General features: G+C 40.7%; 1 protein-coding gene across 1 annotated transcript in view; it reads left to right on the top strand.

Moving 5' to 3' along the window:
- LOC127661951 (hepatocyte growth factor) overlaps positions 1 to 15,975 on the top strand; it is a 47,495-nt gene that overhangs the window by 18,673 nt on the left and 12,847 nt on the right. The window contains exons 7-11 of the mRNA XM_052152939.1: positions 1,552 to 1,670; positions 4,003 to 4,168; positions 6,107 to 6,240; positions 11,104 to 11,197; positions 13,460 to 13,596. Of these exons, the coding sequence (XP_052008899.1) occupies positions 1,552 to 1,670; positions 4,003 to 4,168; positions 6,107 to 6,240; positions 11,104 to 11,197; positions 13,460 to 13,596 (650 nt within the window). The remainder of the gene's footprint in view (positions 1 to 1,551; positions 1,671 to 4,002; positions 4,169 to 6,106; positions 6,241 to 11,103; positions 11,198 to 13,459; positions 13,597 to 15,975) is intronic.

Genomic DNA, 15,975 nt, shown 5'->3' with positions numbered 1-15,975 from the left:
GACTTTGACCACGCTTACATGCACGTAAGAAATCGGCTTATTCCGGGGTTTTGAAGAAAGTGGCGTTCTGAAACAAACGAGAATGCAGCTGTTTAAGGGATTAAATGCTGTAAAGAGAAAGCGCTTTAACACACACATGGCTTTTATCGGTGAACGCGACTTTTATGTTTTCATGTTAACGCATTAGAGAAGTTCTTATATGTTTTTGAAGAGTGCACACATGCTCAAATGCACCGGGGGAATCCCAGAGTCCGATGTAAAGGGAAACCCCACTATTGCAGTTTAATCATCTGTCGCATTTACAAGACTTTTGCACTTTAAACGGATTTCTGGTGTATGTGTAAATGAGCTATTAAGATTTAATATCCGCAGACGTTGTAACTCCACCCCCTGCGTAACGTCATTAACGATAACTATATATTGTTGAACCAACATGGTTTGAACGATGGATGTGCAACATAGTTACAACATTTTCAGGAAACAGTCGTCACTAGCTAGTTCATTTCTCCAACGATGCATCGTACAATGTTACATAGACCTGGCAACTGCATTACAAGGTGCCGGCAACCAGTCATAACACCTTAGCAACCACATACTGTAGCAAAGCCCTGAGCCACCCACTGATATTTTCTTTACAAAACTGTCCATGAACACTGGCCTCGTGGAAAACATCTCAGCTATGCTTTAATCTGCCTGAAATCACAACATGAGCAGGCACCTTAATGTTTCAACCTTCTTTGTTTAGGAAAACATAATTCTTTGGCTTTCAGCATGTACAGTGGACTGAAATTAGTTCCTTTTATCCGCATTTTTACTAAATTACACACCTGGTTTGTTTAGCAAAACAACTGGATGCATATTGCTACCTGTAGCGCATTCTAACCAATAAATGGCTTTTTCGTTTTACCTCCCCAGTGCCCCAGTTACATCTTTACTAGTTCTGGGAAACAACAATATCGTTAATCTTGAAATAAATGTCTGTTTGTTTAAATACTCTCCCCTTAGAGTCTCTAAACACAGTAAGATCATTTTTCATATCTCAGATTGCGTGCATGGAAAATACTCATGCATTTACCTAATCCGGAATGGCATTTGTGTGCAACCTTTAAAAATATTTGAAAAACCAATACAGTGTATTCCCACTTGGGCACATGGGAACTGTGTCATGTCCCTGTTTAATATAAATCAGTAAATCGAATGACTGCTTTATGTGAACCTATCAAGAGGCAAATAATTTGTGATGTCTTGAATGTGCCGTAATACATTGCAAGTACGCATTCCGTCCACTGCGTTGCTGCTAGGGGTGCTGTAACTGTAGTTACTGTCTTCAACATGTCATGTATGTACACTGATACTGTGTGCTTGTATTTCATTCACATCTGCGTTTGTACTTGCGTGTTTCTGGCTGCTGTAACAGTAGCAGAGAGCATGTTATGCATTTTCTTGCAGGTTATTACAATGTTATCCGCACTGTAAATCAAGGCTGCCTTAGAACTGTGATAGCTGGTATGTGGCGTGTTTAACATGTTCATTTTGCCCTTCCTATGACAGGTACCCCGATAAAGGTCTAAAGGACAACTACTGCAGGAACCCAGACAGCCGCCAGAGACCCTGGTGTTACACCACCGATCCCAGTACGCCATGGGAGTACTGTAATATCAAACAGTGCGGTGAGTGTGTGTAAGATGAAGAGACGGAGAGAGAAGGAGTTTGCCAAATTTACAACTTCCTCTTCCTGTAGCCCTGGCTCCCCTCTTGTTTGGGACCCTCAGAGGAATGTTGTTTGTAACCGGGAGAAGAGAAGGAGGGTCCACCTATAAAATTCTCTTTGGCTCTCACCCCATTTTTTCAGTAATGTGCCTCTGTGTTTATTTTCCCTCATCAGTGCAGTAGAGCGTGCCCTTATCTGCACGAGAGAAATGTGCTTGAGTTTCAAGTGCTATGTAAACCTTCCACGCTAAAGACATAACACGCGTGTGGGTTTCATCCCTCCAGCGTTCTCAAACAGGCGGCTTGCACAAGCGCCCAAAAACCTATTATTATAATGACGCCCCCTCCTCTCACTGCCTCCGTTTATTTTCATTATCGAAGCGACGGCATGTTGGTTCAAGAGGGAAGTGGGGCTGAAAATCAGCCGTCTGACACTTGTGCACTTTTAGCGTTCCAGAGCGAGCCACGGGGGTCACATTTGTTCTTCAATGCTGTTTGGCAAATCTCACATCATAGCCTTGAGCAGAATCTCGTGACTGATGCTCAAAGACATCGCTGATCGCTGTCCTGGGAGGAACTTTTTACTGTGCTCTTTCCTGTTTGGCGAAACGGCATCTTTTTAAACCTGTTGGCGTTTGTCACAATAGGATTATTCCTAATCAAGCTAATTTCAGAAACTTCCCTGGCTGATATTTTTTATTCTGTTAATACTCCCTTTGAAGAACGATAAACATAAATGATGTTGAGGGCCAAAATATTCAATGCCATGGATCAATATTGACTGAGTAATCCATTATTTTGTAGAGGAGGGTCAAAATGACAATTTCAGCCGATGATTTTGGAGCAAAACTACAGGTCAATAAAATAACCTTAGGAAGCTGTCAGTGTGATTATTTTATGTTTACACAGAGATTGGTAGATATATTACTAAAATAAGTTGACTTCAACAAAAATGGTTGCATTATACGCCAATTGTGTGAGTCCAAAAATGGGAAAAAACACTTTTTTCTGCTGTTTTTCCAAAGTTGGAGTGTCTATAACTCCAGAAGTATTAAATATATCTTAATATTCTTTTACATTCTGATACAGAACAAATGTTTCTTTTTGTATCTTTATTTTAAAGGTCCTATATGGTTAAACCCCAGAGATATGGGGCCCTCAATTTGGCTCCACACCCATTTTCAATGGTCGAAAACTAAATGTGGCCACACGGTATGAAGCTAGTTTTTCTTGTCCAACAAAACAAAAGACTAAAGTACAAGTAATGTTGAAACTAGAAGTGTACCTTAATATATTCACATAAAAACAATAATGTTAATAATGTCGAGAGCCCAAAATGACGCTATTATTAAGCATACATTTGGCTCTTCTGATCCATATTGATCCATGGCATTTTGGCTCTCATCATCATTTATGCTTCTCTTTCACCAGTCTTTTCTTTTACTGTTGAGTAACAAAAACAAAATCTTAAGCTGGGGACCTCTGTTTGAGTTGACACGAAATGACCCAGTAAGCAGTGCATGTCACTCACGTCCCACCTGTGGAAATCGTCATAGTTTCTACAGCTTCTGCTTTTACAAGAAGTTGCTCTGTCCATTTGCAGAAGGAGCGTCCTCCATAATAAGTCTATATGATCCTCTATAAAGCTAAAAGAGGCTCTTAAAACTTACCGTGCCCCTCTGTAGTAAACACAGCAAGGCTCTAAAGCACAAAGTCCCCCATTGTTTCCAACTGCTTGAACTTTGTGTTTGTCTTGATGACGATATGCACCACTGCCCGAGTAAAGTACTTGAATGGCGCTAAACAATGCCAACCTAGCATTTCAACCTAGCAAATGTAGTCGGATTCACTGAAGGAAATATTTTAATATCTATTCAAGTGCTCAAAAAGTTTATGAGTTTGACTTAGGGTTTTACTAGCAAGACTCTGGCCCATATCCCCAAGCTGTTAGCTTCATTATCCGACTGGGACACTAACAGTAGGTCAAATAATAACTCTAATGAACAGAATTCATTGCATTGAGATGCATGGGCAAAAACAGTATATATCTGTTGTGTTCTCAAATACAGAAAGCTCAGTAGACTTCTGGTTTAGCATTTGCCATAGTGACCGCTTTGACTCATTTCGGAAGCATTTCTCTCCTTTAATGCGGACAAGGCTGCTGTTATTCTTCCCTGAGGGAACTCAGTCTTACAGTTAATGGTGAATCCATGACTCACTGTCCATCATGCCTAAGGAGTGATATTATCGCTCTCTCTGTCTCTGCGTTTACGTCTTTCTTTCTTTACTCAGACTCGAACACTGGCGGTGACATTGACAACACAACGACTTGCTTTCATGGACGTGGTGAGGGTTATCGTGGAACAGTGGGCATCACCCCCGAGGGAGTGGTCTGCCAACAATGGGATGCCCAGTTTCCCCATAGCCACTCCTACTTGCCCCAGGACTACCACTGCAAGTAAGAACCGCTCTTAAAACACAGTAACTACTCGCAAAACATTTATTCAGACTCCTCAAACATGTACCTCATAATTAACTACCATGCTGGACTTCCATGCCCGTCCAAGCTGGTCTGTATTGGTCATACTGGTTTGATGCTGGTGGACCAGCAGAGCGTTACTGGTCTTTTTAGTCAAAGACTGACCCAGGAAGTCTTGGTGGATCAGCTGGTTAAGAAATCTTGGGTTACCAGCATTTAAATGGGCTGATCTTAACATGGCTTTTCTTTCATATCAAAATAGAGAACTGAAAGATTCATTTCCTTGACTGTTAGACGTTATTTATCATCGTAAACACAAGCTTAAACGACTTGTATTCAACTCAAAATCCATTGTTTTGTGGGCATCAGTCTGGCCATCATACTTTATGGTTTGTAATAATAACATGGGTGTACAGCTGCATGATTTTAATCCTCCTATAGTGTTGAAAAATGGCACCTTCCTTTGGTATTTGTGGTCATTTTTCCTTCCCTGAAGTAAGAACAATAAATTATACATTTTTTTGGGGATTTTATGCTATTTTTATCTTATTTACATGTACATTTATACATTTTAACATTAATTTGCATATACAAATAAGCTATTTTTTGAAAAAAAAGTGTCAGTTTTGGCAGTTAATGTCATCATGCTGCAGTCAAACCTGACCATGATGTTACACAGAGAAAACACAGAATGAGCATTTTTATACCAATAAATGATGTCAAACATAAACATTAATAACTCAAAGTAAATGAATAATAATGTCAAGAAAATGAACATCAAGAAACAGAAATGAACTGCAAAATTCTGAAGAGTAAAAAACAGAAGAATTAGAGTAAAAATGTTGCCATTTAAACTTTCTATAGTAAAAAAAGATGTTTTGCAAATGTGTGTGTGTGTGTGTGTGTGTGTGTGTGTGTGTGTGTGTTAGATTGCTGTCATCAGCTGGAAAACAACAGATGACTCGTAATGCCAACATTGACCAAATGATGTCTGTAGGGCTCCACTTATTGATGCCATCTGTGTGTGTGTGTGTTTGTCTGTGTGTGCGCATATGTGTGTGTGTGTGTGTGTGTGTGTGTTTGTGCGTATGTGTGTGTGTGTGCATGCATGTGTGTGTGTGTCTGTGTGTGCGCGAATGTGTATGTGTGTGTGTGTGGCGTGTGCGCGCGCGCGGGTGTGTGTTAGTGTGTGTGTGTGTGTGTGCGCGCGTGTGTGTGAGTGTATGTGTGTGTCTGTATGTGTGTGTGTGAGTGTGTGGATGTGTGTGTGTGTGTCTGTGTGTGTAGGTGTGTGAGTGAGTGTGTGTGTGTGTGTGTGAGTGTGTGGATGTGTGTGTGTGTGTGAGTGTGTGAGTGAGTGTGTGTGTGTGTGTGTGTGTGAGTGAGTGTGTGGATGTGTGTTTGTATGTGTGTGTGTGAGTGTGTGTGTGTGTGTGTATGTATGTATGTGTGTGTGTGTGTGTGTGTATTTGTGTGAGTGTGTGTGTGTGTGAGTGTGTGTGTGTGTGTGTGTGCCTGTGTGTGTGTGTGTGTGTGTGTGCGTGTGTGTGTGTGTGCGTGTGCAGGTGTGCATGTGTGTGTGTGTGTGTGCGTGTGCATGTGTGTGTGTGTGTGTGCGTGTGCATGTGTGTGTGTGTGTGTGCATGTGCGTGTGTGCATGTGTGTGTGTGTGTGTGCATGTGTGAGTGCGTGTGTGTCTGTGTGTGTGTGCTTTTTTTAAATTAATTTTTTTAAGACCACTTCTATCGAATCAAGCACTTTTTTTTGTTTGTTTGCTCAGATGGCAAATGGAGGAAAAGCCACCAAGTCTTGTGCTGCTCAGATAAACGAAACCATTTTTATGACATTTATTTTAATTAATTTGGTCCAAAATGACTGAATACAATAGGAGATTTCAAATATTCATATTTACGGCAGGGATCTCAGAGAAAACTACTGTAGGAATCCTGACGGTCGTGATCTCCCATGGTGCTTCACTACTGACCCCAGTGTTCCAGTGGCGTTCTGCACCAACATCCCCCGCTGTGGAGTCACTGTCCCTGAACCTGAAGGTAAGAGTCATTGCAAATCTTTTGAATACCTTTGTATAAAATACCCCACTATAGTATGATCTGTGACCAGTGTTTGCTGCCTGCAGACTAATGAACTATATTAACCTACGTGGGAAGTCATTTAGCTTCATGTCGTGGTTATCCACTCCCTTTAACTGGCAAAAAAATAATTGTAATGCAAGACCTTTTGTGGTTTATTGCTAAACTACTTAACCACTAAAATATATTGAAATCTAGGGGAGACCAGGGCTAGTTGTCATACAGGGAAGTTGTAAAAAGTCAAATTGCGCAAATGTGTGTTTTCTCAAGGAGAGGTTTGGTATGTTGGTTTCAAACACCTCGTTTAACCTTGCAAAGTTCATTTTAACTATTAGAATATTTTGTTATAATTTGTGAATAAACACGCGAACGTAATCAAACCACACTGGCATGCATTAAGGCAAGGGTCAACTGTATTATGAAGACAGGTGTTTACAAAAATGTTTAAATGTGTTTTAGGGCATACAGTAGGTGTTTTTATGAAAGTCAGTATGGGGCATGTTGTCACATGTGTTTTAAATGTCATAAATCACGTGTCCAAAAACATCTCCAAACAAATAAAAGATAATAATTGTACATAAGAACTAATTACACATGCAAACACAACAATGACTAAAGGTTTGCATAGCATGCAGACATGATTTTAGTCATGAGATTTCACAGAATGAGTTTCATTCTGTGTCATCTGAGTCATCATTGAGTCTGTGTCGTGTATTTGGCGCCATCTCCTGGTGGTCATATGTAACATTGTGCTTCATGTGGATTATCTAATGATCTATACATCTGATTATCTTGTGTGTGGACTCCATTGAAAGATAATCACAGACTCTAATTAATAGCATGTGATATTTAATGTTATGTGTATGTGTCATGAAGTTATAAGCAAAAACGAGGCATATAAGCAACACCAACATAATTGTCAAAGACTATTTTTGTCTGTGAGTATTTGATCAGTTTGATGTTTTTACTGTATGCAATAATATGTGCAGTGCATTTTTTTTATATAAATAAATTATCAAATCAGAGTGCTTCTGATTTGTCATAATGTCCACATGCATTATAAAGTAGAGCTTCTAAGCTTTCAAACAAAACCTATTATGTGTTGGTCAAGACTGCAGTTATTCATATTTTATTTTTGCACAACTACTGTCACTGTGTCCTTGATCAAAATCATTTCATGCTCAATTTCTCCTAAACTACCGGAGTATATCTGACCCTGGCTTTGCCTCCTCTCTGTCTGCATTATTTGCATTTTTGTACTCATGACCGAGAGTTATGCAAGAGCTAAGATTTCAGTGCAGCAGTCGAGTTTACAGACAGCAACCAACAAACGTATCACTCGTATTTGCTTTCCAGAAAGATGTTTAAAAGCTGCTGGCTTGATCTTGTTTTCCATGATGTTATGTTTGGCATCCATCCAGTTGTGTTTCACTGCTTGTGTAAAGCAGTCATAAAGGAGACCGTAACTTTTGAAGTTATGCCTGCTTTGCATATCAAAACAACCCACAAAAAGACTTTCAACTTGCCATGTCTTTGTTCCTATTAATTCTCCCTGCAAGACATAATCTGTCTAATATCTTTTCATGATGCTCAAGAATGCCGTAGCTCTCTCTCTCTTTCATTTACTCGTCCTTGCATCTTTGCCGTCTTGGCATTTGTGCACGGCGGTCCCTATAGTTCGATGTCTACGGCCACTAAACGAGGGCTGTTTGAAACATGTGCAGCGAGCAGAAGCCGCAGTGTGGGAATGAGACAGCATGAGTCAAACATTAATCACTGCTGACAGCTTCGGGTGACTGGCAGGACCCAGGAGACGCTTCATAGAAAGACTCGCACAAGCGCTGATGTTAAGATTGATTTAGCTGCTGTTCCAATTGAGGCCGTTGGGACGATCGTTCGACTATTGTGGTGCGCTGGGAGCCCTGCTGTGTTTCCATAAACCCGCTGTGTTTCTTTAAGCACTACTGCTTGCAAAGTTCGATGATAATTCTGTGGCATTTAGGTTATGTTGCTTCTGATTAAAATCAAAGCCCTAATTGGGACAACTGAAACGTCAAGGTTTTGTCACGTTGCATAACTGTTGTATTTCTTTCACTTTGCACATGGTATTGATTTACTGTGGCTTGCTCTAATGAGTCAGTTCTTTTGAATCTACTGGGTGAAACACACAGTGTGACCAGAGTAGTCTGATTCCAAACAAATGACTCGTATGAGTCGATTCTTTTGAATCTACAGCGCAACCAGAGTAATCTGATTCCTGAACAAATGACTCATTTGAGTTGGTTCTTTTGAATCTACAGCTCAACTAGAGTAGTCTGATTCCTGAACCAATGACTCATATGAGTTGGTTCTTTTGAATCTACAGCTCAACTAGAGTAGTCTGATTCCTGAACAAATGACTCGTATGAGTCGGTTCTTTTGAATCTACAGCGCAACTAGAGTAGTCTGATTCCGAACAAATGACTTCGTATGAGTCGGTTCTTTTGAATCTACAGCGCAACCAGAGTAGTCTGATTCCGAACAAATGACTCGTATGAGTCGGTTCTTTTGAATCTACAGCGCAACCAGAGTAGTCTGATTCCCGAACAAATGACTCGTATGAGTCGGTTCTTTTGAATCTACAGCGCAACCAGAGTAGTCTGATTCCCGAACAAATGACTCGTATGAGTCGGTTCTTTTGAATCTACAGCGCAACCAGAGTAGTCTGATTCCCGAACAAATGACTCGTATGAGTCGGTTCTTTTGAATCTACAGCGCAACCAGAGTAGTCTGATTTCCGAACAAATGACTCGTATGAGTCGGTTCTTTTGAATCTACAGCGCAACCAGAGTAGTCTGATTCCGAACAAATGACTTCGTATGAGTCGGTTCATTTGAATCTACAGCGCAACCAGAGTAGTCTGATTCCCGAACAAATGACTCGTATGAGTCGGTTCTTTTGAATCTACAGCGCAACCAGAGTAGTCTGATTCCGAACAAATGACTTCGTATGAGTCGGTTCTTTTGAATCTACAGCGCAACCAGAGTAGTCTGATTCCCGAACAAATGACTCCTATGAGTCGGTTCTTTTGAATCTACAAGCGCAACCAGAGTAGTCTGATTCCCGAACAAATGACTCCTATGAGTCGGTTCTTTTGAATCTACAGCGCAACCAGAGTAGTCTGATTCCCGAACAAATGACTCCTATGAGTCGGTTCTTTTGAATCTACAGCGCAACCAGAGTAGTCTGATTCCCGAACAAATGACTCCTATGAGTCGGTTCTTTTGAATCTACAGCGCAACCAGAGTAGTCTGATTCCGAACAAATGACTCCTATGAGTCGGTTCTTTTGAATCTACAGCGCAACCAGAGTAGTCTGATTCCCGAACAAATGACTCCTATGAGTCGGTTTCTTTGAATCTACAGCGCAACCAGAGTAGTCTGATTCCCGAACAAATGACTCCTATGAGTCGGTTCTTTTGAATCTACAGCGCAACCAGAGTAGTCTGATTCCCGAACAAATGACTCCTATGAGTCGGTTTCTTTGAATCTACAGCGCAACCAGAGTAGTCTGATTCCCGAACAAATGACTCCTATGAGTCGGTTTCTTTGAATCTACAGCGCAACCAGAGTAGTCTGATTCCCGAACAAATGACTCCTATGAGTCGGTTCTTTTGAATCTACAGCGCAACCAGAGTAGTCTGATTCCCGAACAAATGACTCCTATGAGTCGGTTCTTTTGAATCTACAGCTCAACCAGAGTAGTCTGATTCCCGAACAAATGACTCGTATGAGTCGGTTCTTTTGAATCTACAGCGCAACCAGAGTAGTCTGATTCCCGAACAAATGACTCCTATGAGTCGGTTCTTTTGAATCTACAGCGCAACCAGAGTAGTCTGATTCCCGAACAAATGACTCCTATGAGTCGGTTTCTTTGAATCTACAGCGCAACCAGAGTAGTCTGATTCCCGAACAAATGACTCGTATGAGTCGGTTCTTTTGAATCTACAGCGCAAGAGTAGTCTGATTCCCGAACAAATGACTCGTATGAGTCGGTTCTTTTGTATCTACAGCTCAACCAGAGTAGTCTGATTCCCGAACAAATGACTCATATGAGTCGGTTCTTTTGAATCTACAGCTCAACTAGAGTAGTCTGATTCCCGAACAAATGACTCGTATGAGTCGGTTCTTTTGAATCTACAGCGCAAGAGTAGTCTGATTCCCGAACAAATGATTCGTATGAGTCAGTACTTTTGAATCTACAGTGCAACCAGAGTAGTCTGATTCCCGAACAAATGACTCACATGAGTCAGTGGAAGCCACAAAGGAGCCACTTCTCTCCAAGAAAAACATCATTCAAATGTCGTCTGCAGCCAAAAGCCATTCATAGATCATCCTTCTTTTATCTGTCCATTAACACTCTTTCATGCTCTCATCTGTGTTATCATAAATCATAATAACAGTGACTGCTGCTTATTATGACACGTACAGCATGAGCGTCATAAATGCAGAATGTAAACAAGACAAATGATCGACTGCATCTTAACTTCATCATCGAGTGGTTAAAACATCTCATTTGAAAACATTGATAACAATTTATTGCCACGTTAATGAAGGTTTAATTGTAGTTTTTGTGCATGCTGCTATTTAAATGCTCCTCTGCAGCGGTGCGGCGGGTGTCTGAATGTTTGGGAACAGTATAGCGTTGCTCGGTGGTTTGGAACGTATTTTTGGTCCTGAGCGAAGACGAAGTGTAGATTCTTATACTTATTTATGCTATTTCTGATTCTGTTTGAAAATGTAACGCTTTGCTATAATGTTTTTTTTATTCCTGTGGTTGTTTCAGAGTGTTATACGGGCATTGGTGACACGTACAGCGGCATGCAGGCAAAAACCCGCTCAGGCGTTCCCTGTGCTCCATGGAAAGACCGCAATGAAAGGTAAAACACGGCCGTATACAGTATGCCTCAATTACAGTACATGAACTTAAGCTGAATAACAGGCTCATGTTTAGATGAGAGAAAAGTGATTTGGGTCAATGTGGGCACACACATAATTTATGCATTAATTGAATTTCTGAATTTTCTGGAGTCTATTAAGCAGAGCTGTCATTTATATTAGTACAGCAGTTTCTATGGAAACAAAACTAGGTCCAAATCTTCCAACGCAGAATCTCAAGGACAGTCCCGTGATGCTTTAGTGCAACAACTCCACTTAGTCGTTAAATCAGTGAGACTGAAGGAACAGGACAGATGCTATGCATGTGCAGTCTTTCTTACAGCATTGTTAAATGTGAGGTTCATGCTTGTTCCTGCCAGGTGAGGTCCGTTTCCTCAAAAGTCACAGAGACGGATTTCAGTTCCGCCACAGGCCTGTGTGTTTCTGCCATCAACGCTCACACTGAGACGTGTTGAGTTAAATAACTTCCCTGTTTTATGAACAAGTTCCAGGTCAAAGGTCACCCTAACCAGACCTGGCAGAGCCCCGGCCGCTCACTGATGCAGCACAGGGGTCCCTTGATTGTCAGGGAGTGTTTAGATATTAGTTATTAGATGAGAAATTAGGACCATCACTTTTTAGTGAAGGACCCCCAATCTGGAGTGCCCTAACCGATGGCAAATGTGTTGCAGTTGGAGTGACTTAATTCCCTAAAAATGACAGGCAGGTCATACCAGCTGGAGCAGGACTCTTCAGAGCCGCCCTCTGACTCCATACACCCCTCTCCATGAACACATCAAAGCCAGTCAGCTCCACGGCCAGGATGCAGAGGTCACTGCCGGGCGAGCATTAGGCATGGATTGTTTACATAGTGCAGGGCTCAATTATGAGGATTTTCTCTGCTGGTAGTTCAGATTTTAAGTTGGAAAACTACGGCAAAATGTGATGCTTTGATAATTATGGATGCGAATCGTAAGGAATTTTACGGTTCCGGTTCCTCTTACCAAAGTAGGTTCCTTAACGGCTCCAATATTTATTATTTTAGTATTTTTAAGGAAGACATATTTGGAAGTAAGACATTTTATTCTTATTGGATTTCGAGTCGGATATGACAAAATTAATGACTTCAAGTTTTTGATTAACTAAAACGAACCGGCTCAAAAGAGTCATTCATTCGGGAATCGAACTACACTGGACACACTGTGTGTTTTACGCTGTAGATTCAATACGAACCGGCTCATAAGAGTCATTCATTCGGGAATCGAACTACACTGGACACACTGTATGTTTTACGCTGTAGATTCAAAATGAACGGGCTCAAAAGAGTCATTCATTCGGGAATCGATCTACACTGGACACACTGTGTGTTTTACACTCTAGATTCAAAACGAACCGGCTCAAAAGAGTCATTCATTCGGGAATCGATCTACACTGGACACTCTGTGTGTTTTACACTATAGATTCAAAACGAACCGGCTCATAAGAGTCATTCATTCGGGATTCATGTGGTCATGCTTTGTTTCATGTTTTAGATTCAAAAGAGCCAACTCAATACAGTCATTTGTTTTGGAATCGGAGTACAGTGGTCACGCTGCATGTTTTACGCTGCTGATTTAGTCGTGTTGTTGCAGTGCCGCTGAGTGGTAGCACAAGAAACATTTTTTATAGTATTTTTGTTGCGTCTATGTCGGCGATGCAAAAGTTCGAAACTGGTCCAAGCCTCTCTCACACTGGCCCCGTGCCATCAGGCCATCCTTATTGTTGAGAGTTTATTGTAGGAAACCTTGAGTAACACGGCAAGAGAATACGTTTGTCATTTGTAGACTTGTGCTCATCGCTGTAGCACTGACATTACTGCCAGAGAATTCTAGTGTCTCCGCATCTGTCAATCTCCCAGAACCTGGAAGTTTCCTGAATGAGAATGTGGAAAAACTTAGGAAAACATGATAAATCATGATAAATGCATAAGCAAAATACTTCACTTTGTCTCCAGAGAGGAGCTCCACACAGCTGGGGCTAATGCTGAACTTATGAGAAGAAGATGTTTCTCTCGACTGTTCTAGATGTATTGTCCTGTTACAAACAGACTTTTAGTTTTAGGTTCAGTGTATATGATCTTGCCTGCTTTAATGATGCACCTGCATATATTTAGACTTAAAATAGTCTATTGTGTGGCCCTCACTTTTAATCTGCAGGTGTTCTGCCAATATTCAGTGTTTAAGTTAATGAAATAGTGTAATGCTGAGAATTGTTTTTGTTCTTAGTAAAGACAGAGATTTAGACTTTCTGACGACTGAACAGGCGGGGAACTTCTGCAGAAACCCGGACAAGGACAAACACGGCCCATGGTGTTATACAAACAGTTCTTCAGTCCCCTGGGACTATTGCTTCCTCAAACAATGTAAGTGTGCAACAGCCTGAGATAATAATATGACCTGTTTGAGACCTGTTTAAGGGGTCACTTCAAATCCTGCTTGAAACATCAGTGAAAGAGGTCTATTATGCACAAGCTCCACCAGCCCATGACTTGCTAATGTGACCTACTAACCAAGAGATTGTGTTTAAATTCTCCATTTTACTTAACATTTCATTTTCATATCCAGAGGTACAAATCTATTTTAAAAGGCAAGTGGATACTTTTGTTTGCACTTTTCACGGAATATTAAGCTGATTCGACAGCATTTGTGGCATAATTAATTCTCATATTGTCCCTCCGTTGCTTAAAAAAAAGGCAAATATCTGGGTTCCAGTGCAACATTTACAATGGAAGTCAATGGGGTCGATCCGTAAACGTTAAAATACTGTTTCAAAGTGTAGAGTCAAACTTTTGTCATCATTTACTCACCCTCATGTGGTTCCAAACCCATGTGTCTTTCTTTATTTTTAGAAACACAAAATGTTTTGCAAGACAGAATGTCTTTTTTTATTTTTTATTGCATCTTTTTCATGCAATGAAAGTGAACGGTGACTGAGGCTATCATTATGTCTGGCATCTTTTGTGTTCCACCTAAGAAAGGGTTAATGGGTTTGGATCAACAATAAGGTGTGTAAATAATGACACACATTTTAATTTAAGGGTAAACTGTCCCGAGCGTGACTGCTGTGTGCATTTTACAGTTCCCTTTGTGGTTTGTAACTAGTAGTAGCACCTAATAATACATTTGAGTTTTTCCTAGAGCAAATCGTTTTCTAAAAACGTATGTTCACATATGTGGACAGCGAGACTAAGATGTGAAATTTTAAATAACACCAAGATATTGAAAGACTGACTTTTTTCATCAAAAATTTTATTATGCATCGAGGAGTCTTGATTATTCATGTTTTTGAGATGTTAATCAGAAATTAGCATAATTAATTCAGATTGAAAGTAACATCCAGCATCATCCAATCACTGTCAACCATGTTCAAATAAAATGATCCATTATAAATGTTGAATCTATGTACTGATGATCATCGAGTTGATCCAAACATCATCTGCAGCCTGAAACTGAACTTTGATCAGATTTTAGGAGTGAACGCACTTAACTGCATAGAGAGATATAGGATGCTCCCTTGCTCCCTATTTAGTGAATGACATAACCTCCAGTGTGCTGTCTGTCTGCACTGGTCACAGAACAGTTATAGGAGAGCTATAGGATGCTCCCTTGCTCCCTATTTAGTGCATGACTTGACCACCAGTGTGCTGTCTGTCTGCACTGGTCTCAGAACAGTTATAGGAGAGCTATAGGATGCTCCCTTGCTCCCTATTTAGTGCATGACTTAACCTCCAGTGTGCTGTCTGTCTGCACTGGTCTCAGAACAGTTATAGGAGAGTTATAGGATGCTCCCTTGCTCCCTATTTAGTGCATGATTAACCTCCAGTGTGCTGTCAGTCTGCACTGGTCTCAGAACAGTTATAGGAGAGCTATAGGATGCTCCCTTTCTCCCTATTTAGTGCATGACTTAACCTCCAGTGTGCTGTCAGTCTGCACTGGTCTCAGAACAGTTATAGAGAGCTATAGGATGCTCCCTTGCTCCCTATTTAGTGCATGACTTAACCTCCAGTGTGCTGTCTGTCTACACTGGTCTCAGAACAGTTATAGGAGAGCTATAGGATGCTCCCTTGCTCCCTATTTAGTGCATGACTTAACCTCCAGTGTGCTGTCTGTCTGCTCTGGTCTCAGAACAGTTATAGGAGAGCTATGGGATGCTCCCTTGCTCCCTATTTAGTGCATGACTTAACCTCCAGTGTGCTGTCTGTCTGCACTGGTCTCAGAACAGTTTGAAATGCACCTTATTTTTATCCTAACTCCATATAAAGACTCTGAAAGACACATTTATCAGCTTTTGGATGAACCCATTTATTCTCAATGTGATAATGTACAGTAAATATATAAGAATACATTTATTAATGTGTGATAACAACATAAAATATAACTAAATGTATATTAAAATGAAGCTAAATGACCCACAGATGTGTTTGAGGTGAAAGTTATTCAAAATAACTTTTTTCTACTTTTGTGGAAATATGGTGCCAACATCCACGTATGTGGACATCATGTTTATCAGCGCGCTGATACGCGAAAAATGAACAGATTTTTTAAAGTGACATATCAAACAAAACTAGAGACTCTCCTCTTTACAACCAAACATGTTTCAATGGAAAATAAAACTGAGATTTCTTACCAGAATCACTTTTGTTGGCGCTGCACCCGTAGAAGCACTTCGCAGAAAGCGACATCATGTTGTTGTGTCACATGACTCGGTGCGCCAGAAGTTTAACCCTTAAATGACAGTCTAG

The sequence above is a fragment of the Xyrauchen texanus genome, chromosome 21 (assembly GCF_025860055.1).
Source record: "Xyrauchen texanus isolate HMW12.3.18 chromosome 21, RBS_HiC_50CHRs, whole genome shotgun sequence".
Lineage (NCBI taxonomy): Eukaryota > Metazoa > Chordata > Actinopteri > Cypriniformes > Catostomidae > Xyrauchen > Xyrauchen texanus.
Note: the sequence above shows the minus strand (reverse complement) of the source record. Positions and strands in the feature narration are given on the sequence as shown.